Source organism: Lathyrus oleraceus, chromosome 3 (assembly GCF_024323335.1).
Source record: "Lathyrus oleraceus cultivar Zhongwan6 chromosome 3, CAAS_Psat_ZW6_1.0, whole genome shotgun sequence".
Lineage (NCBI taxonomy): Eukaryota > Viridiplantae > Streptophyta > Magnoliopsida > Fabales > Fabaceae > Lathyrus > Lathyrus oleraceus.
This window is the reverse complement of record NC_066581.1, coordinates 113,690,829-113,711,635: the sequence shown is the minus strand read 5'-3', so window position 1 is coordinate 113,711,635 and position 20,807 is coordinate 113,690,829. Positions and strand designations below refer to the sequence as shown.

General features: G+C 33.8%; 1 protein-coding gene across 6 annotated transcripts; it reads left to right on the top strand.

The window, feature by feature from the left end:
* Nucleotides 1–1,896: 1,896 nt before the first annotated feature.
* Nucleotides 1,897–9,109, top strand: LOC127125689 (polyadenylation and cleavage factor homolog 4). 6 transcript variants are annotated; one of them, XR_007804781.1, is made up of 8 exons: nucleotides 1,898–2,656; nucleotides 3,621–3,722; nucleotides 4,035–4,292; nucleotides 4,994–5,122; nucleotides 5,203–5,601; nucleotides 6,539–8,401; nucleotides 8,512–8,585; nucleotides 8,861–9,109. XR_007804781.1 is itself a non-coding variant. In XM_051054488.1 (7 exons), the coding sequence occupies exons 1-7, from the start codon at nucleotides 2,291–2,293 to the stop codon at nucleotides 8,521–8,523; spliced, it is 3,129 nt and encodes a 1,042-aa protein (XP_050910445.1). In that variant the 5' UTR covers nucleotides 1,898–2,290; the 3' UTR covers nucleotides 8,524–9,109. The 6 variants fall into 6 exon arrangements, 4 of the variants coding, with proteins under 4 accessions (XP_050910443.1, XP_050910445.1, XP_050910444.1 ...); XR_007804780.1 differs by having other exon boundaries at nucleotides 8,815–9,109; XM_051054488.1 differs by having other exon boundaries at nucleotides 8,512–9,109.
* The last annotated feature ends 11,698 nt before the right edge of the window (nucleotides 9,110–20,807 follow it).

Below are 20,807 nucleotides of genomic sequence, written 5' to 3'. Positions count from 1 at the left end.
CTGCAGTAGAGCTCCCTGCTTGGATGCCTGTCTCCGCTTAAAATCAACTCAAACTCGTCAAACTTATTTTCCGCCCTCGTGCGACCCCGAAAACATTTTCAGAAAAGAGTATGCAACATCTATTTTGATGCGAAACAAACAAAGACTTCAGCCTCTAAGAGTGAGCAGCAAGTAAAGGTTTTATCGCTCAAATGTGACCCAAACATCACTCTCTTTAAAAGAAATCCACCCAGTAGTTCTCTTTGGGTAGAACTACGTATGCCTTGAGTTCTTCATAGCACCTGGAGATACGTAGGAGCAGGATTGCGAAATCTTGTCAGGCACATTAATATTAAAACGCCCCTAAGTCTTTCCTTTCTTTATTTTTCTTTCCTCACCCAATAAGTAGAAGATCATAAACAATATCACGCTAACACTCTAACACGAAACTAACTAAATGGGTCCCATCGAGTACGATGGATGTGAGGGGTGCTAATACCTTCCCCTTGCATAACCGACTCCCGAACCCGATTTGGTTGCGACGACCATTTCTTTTTTATTTTTGTGGGTTTTATCGATATTTCCCCTTTCCCTCTTTGGGAATAAATAAAGTTCGGTGGCGACTCTGTTTTATTTATATTTCGAGCGTTCCCTACGCTCGGGTATTTTTCGCGCCGCGACATGTGGGTAATAGTTTCACATTAGTTGGAAATGTGAAGACTTGAGCGTTTATAAGTGAGAGAACCCACCGATCTATAACCTTAAGGTTTTGGGTGAATATGCGGCGTGTCTCTCACAAAGGTGTTGCTCTAAAAGAAGAAGTCCCATAATGTTTAATGCTCCATAGTGAAAAAACTCCCCCAAGAAATGATAACATGAGCCTTTGGTTCGAGAAGAGACCTACTTACTTGTATCGAAAGTCAACAGCGCTAGTATGGTAAATAAGAAACGTTCAGTGTGGTACAATAGTTTGTGGAAGTAAGAAGAGCTTTCACTTTAGGGTGAATATTGTGGACTCACACTTGAGGGAGAGTGTTGGGAATGTATCAAGTGTGAGTAGTGTTGGTAATAGTCCCATATTGGTTGAAAATGTGAAGACTTGAGCATTTATAACTGAGAGAACCGACACACCTATAACCTTAAGGTTTTGGTGAATATGTGGTGTGTCTCTCACAAAGGTGTTGCTCTAAAAGAAGAAGTCCCACAATGTTCAATGCTCCCTAGTGAAAAAACTCCCCCAACATTTTCGACATATTTTTTAAACTAACACACTTTCAAACAAATAAAATTTTCAACATAAAGGAGACGCGAATCCAACTGACGATAGTGTATAACACATAAGAGGAGACACAAATTCAAATGACAATAATGTAAGACATAAAGGAGACTCCTTTAACTTCTAATTGACAGATTTTACTCCAAAATAAAAAATATATTTTTAAAACAAATTTGAGATAAAATAACTGACCAATTTTTAATTTTTAATATAATATCAATTATACTATAATCATACTTTTTAAATTTAATAATTCTATTTATATTATTTTCAAGAGAAAAAGGAATATGCAGTGTAAAATATTTTTACATTGTCAACCAATAAGATCTGTGTATCCCGCCACATCACATTTTTATTTTTAAAATGCTGTTATGATTTGACAATATAAAATATTTTGATTGAATGTCAATGTGATACTTATTTATACGGACAATGCACTACCTTTAATCTCTATTTTCGATTAAAAGTTTTCCATATCCAGGATGGTTAAGTAATTTATGATTTTATCTATTTTCCTTTATGTACATATAATATCTAGTTATTGTATAGGATAATGAAGGGTATATGAGACAAAACAATCTATAGTAGTAAAATCTAATCTCAATAGTAATAATTACTTTATATGATACTAATACAGCATCTGAATATGCGGTTCTGAGTGTTTAACAAAACTCCCTTCACAATTCGAAGAAGGCCACAGTTGAATGGGTGAGGAGAGAGTTTCACTCTAAACTCGTGTGTTTATTTACACACGTGTTTGTTTACTCTCGATCCTTCTCTTTTATTTCTTGTTTTTTTCATTCATTTTTCATCCATTTTTCATCTCCGCGAATTGGGATTAGGGTTTATCTCAATCCCCATTCTACAATTTTGAATCAAATCTTGTTTTTCCAATTCATTATTTACTTTCTCCGCACTTCAATCAAATCGGCACGAGAATCGAATCAATAAGCCGAATGTTGTAAATCTAGTTTCGAAACTGCATTAGGGTTAGGATTAAGGGTTTTAGATTCACAGTGTTTTGATTTTGATGAAATGGAGGGAACTCGTAGATTGTTGGATAGATCCAGAGAACCGGGTCCCAAGAAACCCCGATTGATGGAGGAGCTTCAGCGAGGTTCAAACCCTAATACTCGTCCCTTTCCTCAACGACCACCTGCAACGATGGCTAGGTTTCGAATTAATGACAGAGAGCTTGATACTAGTGACGCCGATCATGGTGACGGTGGTTACCACCCGCAGCCACCGCCGCATCAAGAGCTTGTGACTCAGTATAGGGCTGCTTTGGCTGAGCTTACTTTTAATTCGAAACCTATAATTACCAACTTGACTATCATTGCTGGAGAGAATCTTTCTGCTGCCAAATCAATTGCTGGAGCTGTTTGTGCTAATATTCTAGAGGTGAATTACATTGAGCAATTGTTTCTGTTGTGTGTTTGCATATTTTATTTTTTTTGGTTTTTGGTTTATAGTTCAAGGCTGATTATATTGAATTGAACTGTAATTGATTTAGAATGAGAAAGTGCACTTTGATTTTATCTTGATCTGATGCTTGTGCTGTGGATAATCAGCTTTGTGTGACACCACATGTATTTATCTCTTTTTCTCTCATATTTTTTTTTTATCTTCTATACTTTGCATACATTAATAAAATATACTAAAAAAAACACTGTACACTGTGCTTGAAATCAATTTGTTTTTTATGTACAAACATCATTTCTCCATTAAAATCAGGTTAGTGTTGTACCCGGGCAGAGGTTTTATGGTATAATGTTGAATGTTAGTTAGAAAGAGGGCATTTGTGATGCATCCAATTTATCCTCATTGGTACTGTCCAGGTTTTATGCTGTAGATAATGCTCAAGTTGTACTCTAATGCTCCTTAGAAAAAAGGAGAAACATTTTTACTTTTTTTCAGGCCTTGTTACATAAAGGAAAAAAAAACTTTCGCTTAATGATGAGTTGATGTTACGTAAGTCAGTGTCAAGTATGATACTGTTGTGATTCTGTTAGGATCCAGGTTTGGGAACTGGCCCTGGACAGACAGCATCATTGGAATATGGTGCTTTATGAATCTCCTGGTCTTTTGATGACTTTGTATGCAAAAGGGATTAAGAATCTTTGGAAACGCGTGTGTGTGTATGACATGAGGAAAGAAATGTCACGTTCCTCTCTCAAATATGGTTGAAGTCAACTTTGGTGAAATTTGATGCTAGCTTCTAATTTAAGGATATAATATTGGCTTAAGTTGTTTTCCTCTATCTTCGTTTACATTTGTTGAGGAAATATTACTTCTAGACCATTGCTTGTCTCTGCATTTGTTATAAAAAAGGTGTCTTTAATTGAATGTGTTAATAATTTTTCAGGTTTCAAGTGATCAAAAGCTGCCCTCGCTTTATCTGTTAGACAGTATTGTTAAGAATATTGGGCGGGATTACATAAAATACTTTGCTGTTAGACTACCTGAGGTCAGATATCTATTAGCTTTTCTTTCATTGGCCTTCATCCTTTTATTTTTATATAGTAATATTTTTATGAACATCTATGATGGATCCTTCTAATTGTGATACGAAATCATGAAAATTTAAACTAATCTATTTTGATTTGATTTTGTTACATGTATAATGATATTGCAACAATTCACACATTGCCATTAAAAATGAATTATCTAACTGTTAACAAAATGGAGTTTTTCACTTTGCAATTCTCCTGCGAGTATTTTCTAATTTTATACACCTATTTTTAACTAGGTACTTGCCAATTACTCCTTTACATTTTAGGTATTCTGCAATACATACAAACATGTTGATCCTCCTGTGCATTCAAGTATGAGGCATCTTTTTGGAACTTGGAGAGGAGTCTTTCCTCCCCAGACCCTGCAAATAATTGAGAAAGAACTTGGCTTTGCTCCCACAGTCAATGGTTCAGCTTCTGCATCTGCTACAATTAGAAATGATTCTCAGTCTCAACGTCCACCTCATAGCATCCATGTAAATCCCAAATATTTAGAAAGGCAACGTCTTCAGCAGTCTAGCAAGGTATCTGAAATGATTTCAAATAAACCAATCCTTTAAATGATAGAAATTATGTAGAAATGATGCTTGGTCAAGGTTAGATAGTAATGCAGAATATTTATTTGATGAATTGGAATCTAAATCATGCTTTCCTTGAATGATGAAACAAAGCTGGAAAATACACCATTGCCATCAAATTTTGAGCTTGATAGATTATTTCCTATTACTTGTTGAAACTAAATCCAATGTTCTAGCAATTAGTGTATTTCTATGAAACACTGACACCTCTAGAATTAGATGTGTTGTGTCACACGACACTCATATGACACTTGTACAACATATATTGGATAATGTAGACAAGTGTCTCAAAATTATTTTTTCCTTTGCTTCGACCCTACCTTAGATTGGTGTCCGACACTCATATGACCCTCATGACAAGTGACTTAGACAAGTATTCCCCAAAAAAATATTGTTGTCTTTTCTTCAGCACACCTTATACACTCCTTGAACACATCTACAAGAACTAAAGATGGGTCGAAACTCGAAACACTGCTTATCAATGAGGCGTTCAAGACATTAAATTTGATTATAACATTTTTAATGTTCTTTTTATTTATTTATTTTTATAGTAGATGGATAAATAAATTGCTTAGTTTAGATGCACACATACATATTTTGATTCTCAATTTAGATTCTTAATTTTGTTGTTTTTCTGTCTCATGTAGACTAAAGGAGTATTTGATGATATGACTGGAGTTATTTCAAATGCAAATGAGGACTCAGAGAGGTCAAATAGAGCTTTGGGTGTTGCACGGCCGTGGCTGGATTCTAGGGTTAACATGCGTGTATGTGAAGTAATTTTTCTTTTCCTCTTTATACTATTCAATTTGTCAATTTCCATATTTTAATTTAATGGTGTTGGTGTATATTGCAGAATAACCAGCATACTCATAGAGATGCATTTAATGATTCTGTTCCTGACAAGAGCATCGACGGAGCCTATGGAGATGAGGAATATAATTCTAGTGTTTCAAATAATTTGGGTTCAGATGTTGGAAGAACTGGAAGTAGGCTCATTGGCGGTGTTGCAGAGACCTTATCCGGGCAAAGAAATGGTTTCAGCCTCAAACATGGTTTTTCTAATTACGAAGCACCAAAGCCTATGAATTTGGATGCACATAACATAAGGAGCAGTGCCAGGTCAAGGAACTGGAAAAATTCAGAGGAAGAGGAGTTTGTGTGGGATGAGATGAACCCTGGTTTGCCCGAACATGTACCTAATGTCTCTAGCAACTTGAGCTCAGACCCATGGATTGCCGATGACGACAATTTGGTAAGCTTGCTATGATAAATGGTCAATTGCACTTTGTTACCCAATTTATAAAATTAGGTGCTTTCATGTTTGAACTACTTTGTCATTCTTGATAGAAATTTACACTTGCAAATTTGAGAAGCACGCGTATTGCTAATAATTTTATGGCTATAATTAAGGAGACCAATTCTCGCTGTCCAATTTTGACGAGAATAATCCACAGGAAATTAACTTGTTACTTTTGGCACAGTTGGAACATCATTTTGAGTCTATTTCTTGTCTTGAAAAGTCTTTTGTATGTAAGCTCCATCTATCCCCTGTTTGAAAGATGGGGGACATCACGTTTATCCCCTACATGAAAGATGGGGATCATTGCAGAGGAGTATACTAAAGGAGAGAAACATGACAAAAATGCTTGATGGGAAAGCAAATGCCTAATAAAATACGGTGGCAAAGTATAGTTGGCACTAACAAAACTATTTTATCAGATTGAAGTAGAACAAACTAGGGCCATGGAGTGATTTATAGTAACAAAAGAAATTGGCAATCATATCTATACAGGACTTTTCCCAGGATAAGTATGCCTAATTTCGTTAACTTGAAAATATACTAATTTTGAAATATCTCATTCATATTGGTATAATTTCCTGGACTTCAAAATAATAATTTAAATATCAAATATCCTATTAAAACTGACACAATTCCCTGATTCATCTTGGTATAAGACATCCTAGGAGGCTAGGACAACTATTAGCACTAATTTATGAAATTACTAATAATTAATAAATTTGTAATTTGTAATTTGTAATTGTAAACCATAATTTCCTAATTGGAGATGCAATGTAAATTGATACAACAATCTTATGCTTATCTCTTCATTCTGCACTATTAATATTATATATATTTAAATCTAATTTTATTTTTTCTAATTTGTTCCTATTTTGTTTTTTGCATGCAGGAAAGTGAAGATCACCTCCAAATGACACATCCAATTAGAACTAAAGTTGATAAAGAAATATCCACCGTTAAGAAACAACTACCATCATCAGGGGGCCATTCATCATTATCATGGGGGTTGCAGAAGCAGCTCCCAAGTGCCAAGTTCAATATGAAGTCAGGTCACTCAGAAACATTTGTTTCAGCTCCTAGTGGCTTACCCAAGAATTCAAACTCTTTGGCTGCAAGGATGAGAAGTCAGTCTTCTATGCCGCATACAACAATAGGATCGGCCAAAATTATGGGACAACAACAATTTGATTCTGAAGGTGCCGAATCCCCTTCTGAACAGTCACCTTTGCAACAACAGTCTCCATCCGTGCCAGTAACAACACATCACGCTCCTTCAGTGCGAAATTTGGCTGAGCAAGATTGTTCACAAACTCTTAAAACATCTCAACATTTGGGTGGTCCGCAAAGTCAATATATTAAAGATCCCACACTTGCAACTCGTCCCAATGTTCCGGTTGGTACCTTGCGGAAATCACAAGCAAAGGACACGCGGGGTCCATCATCTTCTGTAACTTCTGTCCAGGCAAAGCCTCAACAACGACAGCTGGGCCCTTCACAGGTTGAAGTTACTCTTAAAGCTAAGCAGCCACTCAAGTCCAGAGTTTCTTTAGCCAAAGCCAAAGCCAAAGAAACTTCAGAAAAGTCAACCACAAAAAGTCATCCAGCTCCATCTGTGAAGAGTGGAGTTATCCCCAACAAATCTGGACCAATTACCAAAAGTCTGGATGCAAGTAACCGTCCATCTCAATCAGGGGTTAAGCCTACTCGGTCAATTGGTGCTTCCCCTACGACATTAATTTCTTCGGGGTCGTCCTCCGTGTCATTAGGTTCTTCAAATGATCATTCACAGGCTTTGCCAAAACTACCTCAGGGGAAGGTTGTAAAGAAGCAAAAAAAATCTACTCAACCATCTGCTTCTTCTAATGAACGTGGTGCATCAGCCCCGAGCTCAAATACAGTCAATAAGAATACCTTGAATCCAATTTCAAATCTTTTAAGTTCATTAGTTGCTAAAGGTTTGATATCCGCAGGAACGGAGTCGGCAACTGTAGTGCCCAATGAGACGGTGATTCGATCGAAAGACCAAACTGAAAGCATCACCACCAGCTCCTCATTGCCAGTTGTTTCAGTTCTTGATTCTGCAACTGTCCCAATAAAATCTTCCAAAGTTGAGGTAGATGGTGATGAGGTGGATGATGATGAGGTAGACGGTGATGAGGTAGATGATGCTGCAAAAGCCTCACTTGCCTTGTCTCAATCAACTAGCACAGAAATTATAAATCTCATTGGCTTTGATTTCAAACCTGATGTAATTCGAGAAATGCACCCACATGTAATCACAAAATTATTGGATGAACTCCCACATCATTGCAGTAAATGTGGTATTAGGCTTAAACACCCAGAACAGTTCGATAGACACTTGGAATGGCATGCTACAAAAGAAAGAGAACAAAATGGTGTGAATGGAGCATCAAGAAGATGGTATGCAAAGTCAAATGACTGGATTGCTGGCAAGGCTGGATATCTGTCCGAGTCTGAATTTACTGATTCTGTAGATGAACTTGACGATGAAAACATATATGAGAGTCAATTGGATTCTATGGTTTTAGCAGATGAAAACCAATGCTTGTGTGTATTGTGTGGTGAGCTATTTGAAGATGTATACTGTCAGGAAAGGGAGCAATGGATGTTCAAGGGGGCTGTTTACTTGAACAATTCCGATAACATTAGTGAGATGGAAAGTAGAAATGTGGGCCCCATCATTCATGCTAGATGCTTATCAGAGAACAAAATATCTGTTGTGACCAATACAGTAAGGCTCATAGTGAATTGAATGGAAGTCCTTCAGTTGATTTTTGAAGCCTAAAAGAGCGTGTTGATATTTTTTTATAGTTTTATTGATTCAACCTATTATTTATGCAGGAGCTTGATTAATAGGTTTCCCCTATAGCATTGAAGCCGAGAGTTAATGTCAGGAGCTTACCAAGGGTACTCAGGTTCTCATTGCATACTAAAACTTGATGGCTCATTTGACATTTAAAATTAGTGTCTCTAACTGCTCGCCAAAGAAATCAAACAAATTTTGTGCCCTTTTGTTTCTTTTTCTTGTACTAGAGGGATAAAAAGAGAAATTAAGCCGTATTTAAAATATATAAATGCGAGATAGTTTTTTTTTGTAGCTAAACTTGATCTTTGATATGGTTGAGATAACTTTTTGTATCATAGGTGATGAAGCGAATTTGCACATTTAACAGATATGGGGATAATGCAGGTGTTACGCACCAAGGCTGTCTCATTCAAATAGTGGATATTGTTATCCTTGTCATTAATAATAGAGATTTTGATTCCCCACTCTTTTAATTTTCCGTTACTAAATCTGCACATTTTCTTTGGGAGGGAATTGAAAGTGCAATACTGGTGTATCGTTTTCTGGAATTTCTCAGCTGCATAAACAATAATGATGCACTGGGTTTCTTGCCAACTTTTCACTTGATTTTTTGATTGTTGATTTGGTTGAGAAGTGTTCTGTGTGTGTGCTATTCTATGCCTAATATGCGTCGAGCCTTTGTTTTGATATGAACTGCAGGCAATTACTATCAACTATTGATGCAAGAGAACTCTTATCATCCATTTTGTGAAATAGAATGTTTAGTTTTTCGGAAATAATAGTTATTTGTTGGTAATAACTACTGATTATTTAAGCAGAAAATATCACACACAGACAAACACATATGTATAGTAAGTTTTACGCTTTTGAATAGTACCGCATCGGAGCAGATTCTCTCCCATGAGAATCCCTCCTGGCAAATCCTAGCCAACAAGAAAATGCTATTAAATCATTTTAGAAAGAGAGAAATGGATTTGAAGGGTTGTGATTAACATTTGATTAAAAACAAGTAAAAAGTACAATTGAAAGAATCCACACCCAGTACCCAAGATATGAAGTGAACTGGACAGCCAACGACTTCGTACCCCAAAAAGGTGGACAGTATAAAATAATAAAGCTGAAAATCTTAGCTTCAAATTAAAGTCTGTTTATTTAAAATTCACTAAATACTATTCCTTCAGTTCCTTTTTAAATGTTATTTTTTGATTTTTTATCTCTATCAAGAAAGTTAATTATTATTGTTATTTTTTAAACAATAATTTTTTTTTCATTTATAATACTCTTAATTATTTATTATATTTATTTTACTTTTTTTTCTCTCTAATAATTATCTAACTACCTTGGACTAATTTTTTTTTTCAACAAAGTGACACCTATATAAAGGAATAAAAAGGAAAAAGGGAGTAGTAACTTGTTGGAACCTTTAATGATAATTGATAGTGTTGGAATAATATGTCAAAGGAATTGATAAAATTCTAATATGGAGATTAATTTGGAAAAAATTCTTAAGTCCACGTTGGTTAGATAGTTTTCACATTAAAAGTTCTTAACATTTTACAAGAAATTTTATAAGTTAGTTTATCTTATTATATGAGGAATGCATCTCCTTCATTTTAAAATACACTAAAAATTACTTCTGAGTTTTTCATTCCTTCTCTCTTTTGAATGAGTTTTTCATTCTTTGCTCCCTTCCTAACTTCTCTCTCTTTCATTCTACTTGTTGTATTTTAATAGTATTTTTGATTTCTCTGAAAAATTATTTAGGATGATAAAATAATAATTATTGAATTTTTAAAAGAAAATTATTTGAATTTTTCTTTGTTTGAAAAATTAGTTAGGACAGTTAAACAATTATTAATTGAGAGTGTTCTTGAAAAAAATTTCTTTCTAAGAAAATTGTGAGTAGTAATTGTAATACTTTGATTTGAGTTGTTTTATTTCGAGAACGGTGTGGTTAATAATTGTCTTGCACGACTTTTGATAGTGTTGCAAATTTGTTTAAAGAGAGCAACATAGTATTGCAAAAAATCTTAAAGAGAGCGACTTATAAAATTCTTGTTGTTCCTATTTTCCTAAGATAAAACGAATAAATCAAGGGTAAGAAATTTGTGGATTAATATGAAACAGTCAATTTTAGTGAATCTGAAACTATCCAACGGTAAGAAATTTGTGGATTAATATGAAACAATCAATTTCGATGAATCTGAAACTACTAAACAAATTAAAGAAAATGAATTTCAACTAAACAAAAATAGCCTTATGAAAAGAGAATGATTACCTTAGTAAAAATCATATTTCGATTGAATTTGAAAATGATCTGTATAAACCAAAAGAAGTACGATACAAATATACTGGAGTAAAAAAGTACGTTGTTAGTCACTACTTAAAGTATTAAATGGTAGATGAAAAATTCGTAGAGACTTAATGTCATGAACTTCAAAAGAATGCTCATGAGATCATTAGTGAATGTATGTTTTTAGATGAACAATTTTAAATTGCCATTTTTATTGATAAAATGTTATATAGTTAGAAAATTTTCAAACACGATTTTTTTTTCAATTGAGAATGATTACTCGCCTTTAAATTGAAGAAGAATCCTGAATACAAAGATAAAAAAGAAGAAGTCTTGGTTGTTTCAAACAACAAAAAAAAAAATTGGTGCGGTTCCAAAGCCATCTGACAAACCATGAAAGAATCAGAATCGGAATATTGTGAATTGAATTAAGAATGCAAATCCTTAAAGGCCTCAATTGTCACAATTCCTAGGCAACAACCACCACCACAAATAAATGACACATGTGTCTTCTCTTACTATAACTGTGGAAAATCAAGTCATATGACTAAAAAATGTAAGAAGATGTTGTAACTTGCTACCGCCCATAATGCACTGGCTAATCTAAGCAATTTATTGATATGATCACCAAAATGAACACGGATGATGGATTTGATGGTTGATGGATATAGACTGGTGCCTCTTGTCATGTTTGTTATGTTCGTGCAAAATATACACCTTTAAAGAAAGTGTGTTGTGAGATGTCTGAAGCTAGCGAGAATATACCCAAACGTGTCGCACAGTCGAACATACAACAGAGTCGCCATCGAACTTTATTTATTCCCGAAGGAAAGGTAAAACATCGATAAAACCTGGGGGAAAGAGATATGCTGGGTAAGGAAGTCGGTTATGCAAGGGGAATGTATTAGCACCCCAAACATCCATGATACTCCATGGGAACCGTTTTGATCATTCTCGCTCAAATGGGTGTGATATCTAAAGATTACTCGCAAAAGAATAGGGAAAATGGAGAGAAATAGATAGAGTGCTCGATGAGGATTAGAGCCCTCATGCCTACGTATCCTCATAGTACAATGAGGAATCAGAATCGGAATATTGTGAATTGAATTAAGAATGCAAATCCTTAAAGGCCTCAATTGTCACAATTCCTAGGCAACAACCACCACCACAAATAAATGACACATGTGTATTCTCTTACTATAACTGTGGAAAATCAAGTCATATGACTAAAAAATGTAAGAAGATGTTGTAACTTGCTACCGCCCATAATGCACTGGCTAATCTAAGCAATATATTGATATGATCACCAAAATGAACACGGATGATGGATTTGATGGTTGGTGGATATAGACTGGTGCCTCTTGTCATGTTTGTTATGTTCGTGCAAAATATACACCTTTAAAGAAAGTGTGTTGTGAGATGTCTGAAGCTAGCGAGAATATACCCAAACGTGTCGCACACTCGAACATACAACAGAGTCGCCATCAAACTTTATTTATTCCCGAAGGAAAGGTAAAACATCGATAAAACCTGGGGGAAAGAGATATGCTGGGTAAGGAAGTCGGTTATGCAAGGGGAATGTATTAGCACCCCAAACATCCATGATACTCCATGGGAACCGTTTTGATCATTCTCGCTCGAATGAGTGTGATATCTAAAGATTACTCGCAAAAGAATAGGGAAAATGGAGAGAAATAGATAGAGTGCTCGATGAGGATTAGAGCCCGCATGCCTACGTATCCTCATAGTACAATGAGGAATTCAGAGCTCCGTAGTTCAAAGAACTAGTGACGGGAGGTGAAAATAATGGTGATAACAATATGGTCTAAACCAAAGAATAATGTTTTGAACTCCAACAAGGGTGAAAACATGAACCCAAGAGTAAGGTGGCGTTTACCAGTACGTGGACTAGCATGACTGTTGCTATAGGGTAATGCCGAAAATACGAAAAAATAAGTGTTTGGGCACGGTCCCAAACATCTCTTGGTTCACAAGGTGACGCAAGAAGGAGCACAAAGAGGTAGTGCATTTGGCTCGAAGATAATTGATATATCACATGGAGTGAATGCAGGCCGAATATGAATGCATCGTGGAGATGAATGGAATGAAGTGACCAAAGTCACAGAAATGAAGTATTTGGTAATGAGTGACTGAATATGTATGATTTGAAACCCAAAGTGAAAGTGTATTAGAATCCTATAGAAAAATGGGATTTGTACCATAGAGGGAAACGACGTTAAATGATACGTGGAACAACATAGTCGCCACTATCTGATATTTAGCCAAAAAATAAGGAATTAAATGTTTGGGTATTAGCCAAACAACTCTAGGTAGAAATGCGGACTTTTCGCTAGGCGTCCTAAAAGGCTGTATATGGAATTCCAAAGAAAACTGTATTTCAATGTCAAAGGAATAATATGTCACTAGGATGAACGATTTATGATCGAAGGTAGATAATGGGTCATGAAAGATATGAATGGTGCCCTAAGGCGGAAAAAAGAATAATTAAGAGTATGCTCGCCAAGGATTCGCATCCTCGTGCCTATGTATTCTCATCCTGCAATGAGAAAATCAGAGCAATCGCAGTTCGTGGAACCACGAGAATAGAGAGAGATAAGTGATGAAAAATATAACTTGCACCAACAGAATGGTATCAAGGGAATCCACAAATGGATGGAACTTGGAATCAAAGAGTAAATAGGAATTTACCAGTATGTGGGCTAGCAAGACTGCCGCTATAAGGTAAAGCCAAAAACAAAGACTAAATTAAGTGTCTGGGTACCAACCAATCAACTCTTGATTCACAAGACGGACTGCTGCTATATCGTCCTAAAAGGGTATAGGCGGGGTCCAAGAGAAAGTATTGTTGAATACAAGGAATAATGTATCACTGGATGGGGAACAAACAGTTTGAGATCAAAGAAAAATAGTACCTTGGATCCAAGAAGAGATAGACTTTGAATCGAAGAGAAAGGTGGTGTTTAAACCCAAAAAGACTGAATTAAATGTTTGGGGGTATGACCCAAACAACTCTCGATTGATGAGGTGGACTGCCGCTATATCGTCCTAAAAAGATGTACATGGAGTCCAAGGAGAAGTATGGTTGATCTCAAAAATATGGTCTTGATTGATGAATGAAGAATGAAGAATTAATAAATAAGGTAGCTCGCGAAGAATCTGAATTCTTCTGCCTACGTATCCTTATAGTGCAATAAGGAAATCAAAGCTTTCGTAGTTCAACCCACTAGGGATGAAAGCAAGAATGATTAAGGAGGCAAAAAGAGATGATTTAATGATTGAAAGAGGGGGATATACTTGATAGTGACTTGATAAGAATCACACTAAAGTCTATGAGTAAAGACATATACGATAAGCAATGGGCCAAATGTCCCACACCCAAAGATATCTAGAATGAGTGTAGGAAAGCTCCAATCTCATTCCTTCTTTACTACTTAAATCTCGTGGCATGTAATTCTCATCTTTACTTTCAAATTGAGAGAAGAATCTTCGTTGTTGTTTGTTGTAGTGATGAATACCTTATCAATCGTTCAATTCGAATTGCACTAAATTCTATGAATGAAGGTGAATACAATGAGCAATTGGGTCAAGCGTCCCGTATCCAAAGATATTCAGAATGGGGGTAGGAATTCTCCGGTCCCATTCCTTCTCCATTGCTTAAGGCTCGTGTCGTACAGCTTGAATCATGATTGATAAGTTGTTGATGAAGTCCTTTGCTTGCTTTGTGAAAAGAGAGAGAGAGAGAGAGAGAGAGAGAGAGAGAGAGAGAGAGAGAGAGAGAGAGAGAGAGAGAGAGAGAGAGAGAGAGAGATACTTTCTAATCATATGATTTGAATTATGCTAAAGTCTATGAATAGAGGTGAATACGATGAGCACTGGGTCATTCGCCCGTACCCAAAGATATTCAGAATGGGGGTAGGAATTCTTCAGTCCCATTCCTTCTCTATAACTTAAGGCTCATGCCACACAATTCTAACTTTGATTTAACAAGCTCTTGAAGAACCACCTTTGATGTGCCTTGTATGATCCACTACTTGGTATGACTGAGGATGTCTTGATTGAGAACTTGACTTGAGGCTTCGAGCTCTACAACTTACAGAAAAAGTCTCATGAAGTGACCAAGGATCTTTTCGTCACTCCATTTAGACTGTGGGATTATACAAGATCAAAAGATTTAGTTGATCAAAATTGATTTTGATCAACTTGAATCGAGGGTTTGATTTGATTTTGAGAACTAGGTTACACCTAATCTAAAGGTTAGAATTAAATTCATAGGCTATTCCTAAGGGGAACATGCATTTGTTAATCAAAGAATTATTTTAAAACTAATTAAAATTCTAAGTCAAAATTAATCCTAAGGGAGCACGTATTTGTTTTGAAAGGAGTAACTAAAAAATCCTAAAGTCAATAAGTCAATTAATGGACCAAAAGAAATTTAATCGATTAATTAAATCAAGACACATGAGATTATGCAAGATATAAGATCAATATCAAGCTATCATGAAGAAAGCAAGCAAGCAAGAATTTATTCAAACTATTTTATCATGAATTATGAATTAAAGACTATAAAAAATAAAGAAATTAAGATTAGTTTTAATTAAATAATCTAATCCTAATTAATCAAAAGAATTAAAATCTTATTTTTACTGCCAAGCTAGATTAACTCTAATATGAATTAAGCAAAAATTAGATCCTAAAAAATAATTGTGTATAACTATGATAAATTTTATATAGAATATATAGATTTATTTTTCTTAGACTTTACCAATCCAATCATAACATGTGAATAAATCAATTAAATTAAGTAAAATAAAAGCAATATAATAATTAAACTAGATAAAACTAAAGTAACAGTAAAGTTTAAAATATAGTAATTATATTAAATAAAACAAAATAAAACAAATATAATAATTAATATAGAAAATAAAAATAAAAATAGTAATTACTAAACCATAAGAAATTGACAATTCAGTTTGCTAACTTATGCTAGTAGCTAACATAATTAAAATAATACTAGTGAAATAACAAAACGTAAAGTAGTCTATCATGATTGAAATGTATAGCAGTGTGGTGCGGTACGTATTCATAGAAAAGCATATAACATTATAATGAAAGTAAAACTTACCATAATAACAAACATATAAAATTATATTATATATAGTACCTTTAATTTAAAAAGGTAAACTTATAACAGGTAGCAGACTTAGTATCATGAATTACCATGTCTATTAAATACACATAACAAGGTAAAGAATAATAGAACATCAATGGAACCAAGTAGCAGTACTTCGTATTGAAAAAAAAAAAAACCACAGAAATTGAATGAAATAAGTGAAAATATTAGCTTTTCATATGTTTTCGGTAACGGATAACGAAATCGAATTCGATAAGTTAATATATCATTAAAATCAGAATTTCACAAAGAAATTAAATATATACTGCAAGTTGTGAAACAAACTACGAACTATAAAAAACCCCAACAAAAGTGGGTTAAAAAATCGATTAAAGCATACGTCGATTCAGCTGGAATATGCACCGGAATGAAAAAATAATCACATATTCAGAATTGTGATGAAAAATTAATTCAAATGATATATTCACATGTTATTAATAATAAAAAAAATAAAAAAATCACCATTTCCAAGTTTATGTGACTAATGCAAAAAAAATGATTATCTAATAAGCAATTTCAAAACAGTAGCTTAAGCTAAACCAACCAACAAATATCCAATAATTAATGGCAAGGATGTGGAAGAGATATAGGATTACCGACGGAGTAGAGATTTACTCCGGTTAGTGTTGAAAATCGGAGCGCCGAAAAAAAATCCAGAAAACTTCAAGAATGAGTTTCTTTAATCCAATTAACTTTCAAGGATTGAAGATTATTTTTGATGATGAATGATGTAGAAGATAATGTAGAACATAGAATATTGATGAACAAATTTGAATTGATGAACTTTACATGATGATTGTTGATGAAACTTGATAAACTTTAGATGATGATAATTGATGATAATGTAGAAATTGTTTATGGATGATTTTTGATGATAATGCTTGAATTGTTGATTGATAATTGTTGATGGCTAAGTTCCACCATTTTAGAACTTTAATCTGAAGTTCTAAATGGTGATGAAGATGAACTTTAGTGAGGGTGAGGGAGAAGGTGAATATTGAGAGAGAAATTGAGAAGAAAAAGTGATGGAAAATAATGATTAATTGTGAACTTTCCAAGTTAAGTTAGTTAACCCCCCAAAATATGAAAAATAACATGTTTATATAGACTTGGTAGATGAATCATCACCCTTGGATTATGATCCAAGTAATTGGTTTATCAACGGTTAGAAGTTAATTTAATCCTTAGTTGCAGATCGTCAATTTCGACCATAGGATTAAATGTTAAGAGTGACTAAGATTGAGTGAAAAAAATGGAAGTTGAGATTTGTGTTTGTTTGGAAGTTTTGTGTTAGCTTGGAAGTTATGGTAGTTAAAGGTAATTAGGTAAATGAGTGACTTGTGGAGAAATAGGTAGTTAAGGGTAGTTAAAGACAAATGGTGTTGGAGTTTAGCAAAAGTACCAAGTTAGGATGTAAGACAAAGAGTCACTAGTAATTGAACTTGAATTTTCATGCATTTGCCTTGATTTTTCTACCACTTTTGGCTTGAATTTTGAGTGGCTTAGCCCATGAATTTTAGTACTTTTGAGAAATGATATTTTCTACTAAATGAATAAAATTTCCCTTTGATTCCAACTTTGCCGTTCCTTTGAATCCAAGCAAACCTCCGAATTAATTGATGATCGTTTCAATCTCTCATGATAACCATGAATATCAAATAAAGAGATGATCCCCACCACAAGTAATACGAGAAATAAATCCAAATAATTATCAAATGATATCCACTTCGAAAATTCATTTAAACCGATTAAATATATTATCATCGAACCTTTGACCTAAATTTGTTACCGTATGCAAATGCCGATGAGTGCATGATCAAAATAGAAAAAGTATGCAAATGAACAAAACCATAAGTCAAACAAATTAAAAAAAAGTAGGGCAAATTTTGGGGTATGACAATGTCCACACCACTAATTTTGCTGGTATTGGAGATGTGGAGCTGAAGTTCATCTATGGAAAAACTCAAATTTTGAAGGACGTCATATATGCTCTTGAGATTAGAAATAATCTTGTTTATGATATTCTTCAAAAATAAGAAAGAGTTTAGTGAGTCTATAGGGAAATATTTATACAACATCACTAAAAATAATATTTTTGTTGAGAAAGAGTACACCGCTAATGGTATGTTTAAGTTAAATGTTGAAATGAATAAAATGTCTGATTCAATTTACTTTTTGTGTGATTTTGTATGACATGCTAGACTTTGTCATGTTAGTAATCTCATTATTTCTAATTAAGTAATTTAGGCTTAGTTTCAAAGTTAAATGTAAATGACTTAGAAAAATATGAAATTTGAAACCAAACTAAAATAATTAAGACTTCACATAAATCAGTAATTAGAGATTATGATCCCTTAGATCTTATACACTATGACATATGTGAACCAGATGAAACTTTAACTAGAAGTAATAAACATTATTCCAATCACTTTTATTGACGATTGCTCTAATTATACTTTTGTATACCTAATGAAGAATAAAAGCGGAGCGATTGATATGTTTAAGATTTTTCTGAATAAAATTGAAAATCAATTTAGTAAGAAAATTGAGAGGTTTCGTAGTGATAAGAGAGCTGAGTATGGTTCTAATTTATTTAATGAATTTTATAGACAACATAGGATTATACATGATACCACTACATCGTATTCTTCTGAAATGAATAGTAAAGCGGAAATGAAGAATATAACTCTTATTGAATTTGTCATTATTATCATGTTTAATTCTTGTGTTGCATCTCACTGGTGGAAAGAAATTTTATTGACTGTTTGTTATGTCCCGAGTAAAGTTTTCAAATCTAAAAATAAGATCTCTCCTTATGAGATATTAAAGAAAAGACAATCAAACATATCTTACTTTAAAACTTGAGGCTATCTAGCTTATGTCAGGATTCTGGATCTGAAACGAGTTAAACTCGCTAGTGGAGCCTACGAATGTGTATTCATTGAGTTTTACAGTAAATAATAAGACATATAGTTTTTATGAACTAAACGTTAAAGTGATCATATAATCAAACGATGTTGATTTCTATGAAAATAAATTTTGTTTTAAATCAAGAAATAGCGGGGGCAGTGAATCAAATCACATTCATGTGATAAGAAGCATCGGAATCAACGATAAAGAAAAAAAAACTTCAAAGAAGTAATACAATAAAAGTATCTAAATATTATGTCCCCGTTTATGTGGCTTATTCACTAGAAGAAGATCCAACAAATCTTCAAGAAGCTTGACATCTTTAGATGCTAAGTCGTGGCAAGTATCTATTGACAATAAAATGGATTCTCTAGAATCTAACGTGACATAGAACTTAGTAAACTTGTCTCCTAGTAACAAACCAATATGTTGTATATGGTTTAAAAAAAAAACTAAAACCAGATGATACAATTGATAAATACAAGGTTCAGATTGTGGCAAAATATTTTAGACAAAAAGAAAATATATCTTCAATACCTTTTCTCTGGTCACTTTAATTACATCCATTAGGGGTACTGACTTCAAGTGTTGATATATATAACTTGATAGTACACCAAATAAATATTAAATCTCTTTTTTTAAATGGAGACTTAGAAAGAGAAATCTATATGGACCAACTATAAAAATTTGTGATTCACAGGCAAGAAATAAGGATTTATAAGTTAAATAAATCTCTGTATGGTCTAGAACAAGCTATAAAGCAGTGACATGAAAAGTTTTATAATGTAGTAATATCAAATGAGTTCAATGTGAATGAAAGTCACAAACGTGTTTATTACAATTTTGAAACTAGCATTTAAACTATCATTTGTCTTAATATAGACGACTTACTCATATTTGGATCAAATATTCAGGTTGTGAATGTCGTGAAATCACTGTTATACAACAACTTTGATATGAAAAACCTAAAAAAAAGCACGATTCTTGGAATTAAGATAACTAGGTGTAACATGGGGAATATCTTTGGACCAATCTCACTATGTGAGAAAGATCTTAAAGAAATATAACTACAATGATTATCAACATACTTTTACACCTTACGATACAAGCGTAGAACTATTTAAGAACATTGGTGAAAGTGTTAAACAAATTGAGTGTGCGAGAATCGTTGACAATCTAAGGTATGATATTGATTGTATTAGATTTGACATCACATATGTCATGAGATTGTTGTGCATGCTTACTTGTAGAACAACTAATGAGCATTGAAAACCTATTGAGAGAGTCATGTGATGGCTTAAAAGAACCATGAATATCAAATTACATTATAAATTTTGTTCGGATGCACTTCAAGGATACAATGATGCATATTGGAGCACCTTATTCGATGATTCTGAAAGCAATTAGTGACTACATATTCAATATAATTGGAGGAGTTGCATCTTGGAGATCAAATAAACAAACATTATTGGCCCAGTCCGTGATCGAGTATGAAATGATAACATTACCGTCTACTAGTGAAGAAGTAAGTTTGTCAAGATGCTTGCTAGCTGAGATCCCTTTGTGGGAGAAAGCTATTCCAATCGTGTTGATCCATTGCAATAGTAACAAATACTATTGTAAAAATTTAGAAACATTATTATGATGGTTATATACGTCAAATAAGAAGAAATAACATCACATTTAGAGATTTTATCACTAAAGGAGATGTAATAGTTGATCATGTACGCACTACAGATCCTTTGAAGAAATGATTAGCTAGAGAGAGTCCATAATGCATCCAATAAGATGGAACTAACACCTATGGATAAGTGAGTTGCTCATGATCATAACCTGGCATAAAATAATGGAAATTCCAAGAATTAAATCTAATAGATAATAACAAGTTGTGAGTAATACGTGACGATCATACTAGTACAAATAAGAGACGCATGAAT

Bases quoted from the DNA above. Each gene is read 5' to 3' on its own strand.
- LOC127125689 (XM_051054486.1), top strand. From the start codon at position 2,291: ATGGAGGGAACTCGTAGATTGTTGGATAGATCCAGAGAACCGGGTCCC. The intron at 4,293-4,993 runs GTATCTGAAATG...TGTCTCATGTAG, and splicing joins GTCTTCAGCAGTCTAGCAAG to ACTAAAGGAGTATTTGATGA. The intron at 5,123-5,202 runs GTAATTTTTCTT...TGTATATTGCAG, and splicing joins TTAACATGCGTGTATGTGAA to AATAACCAGCATACTCATAG.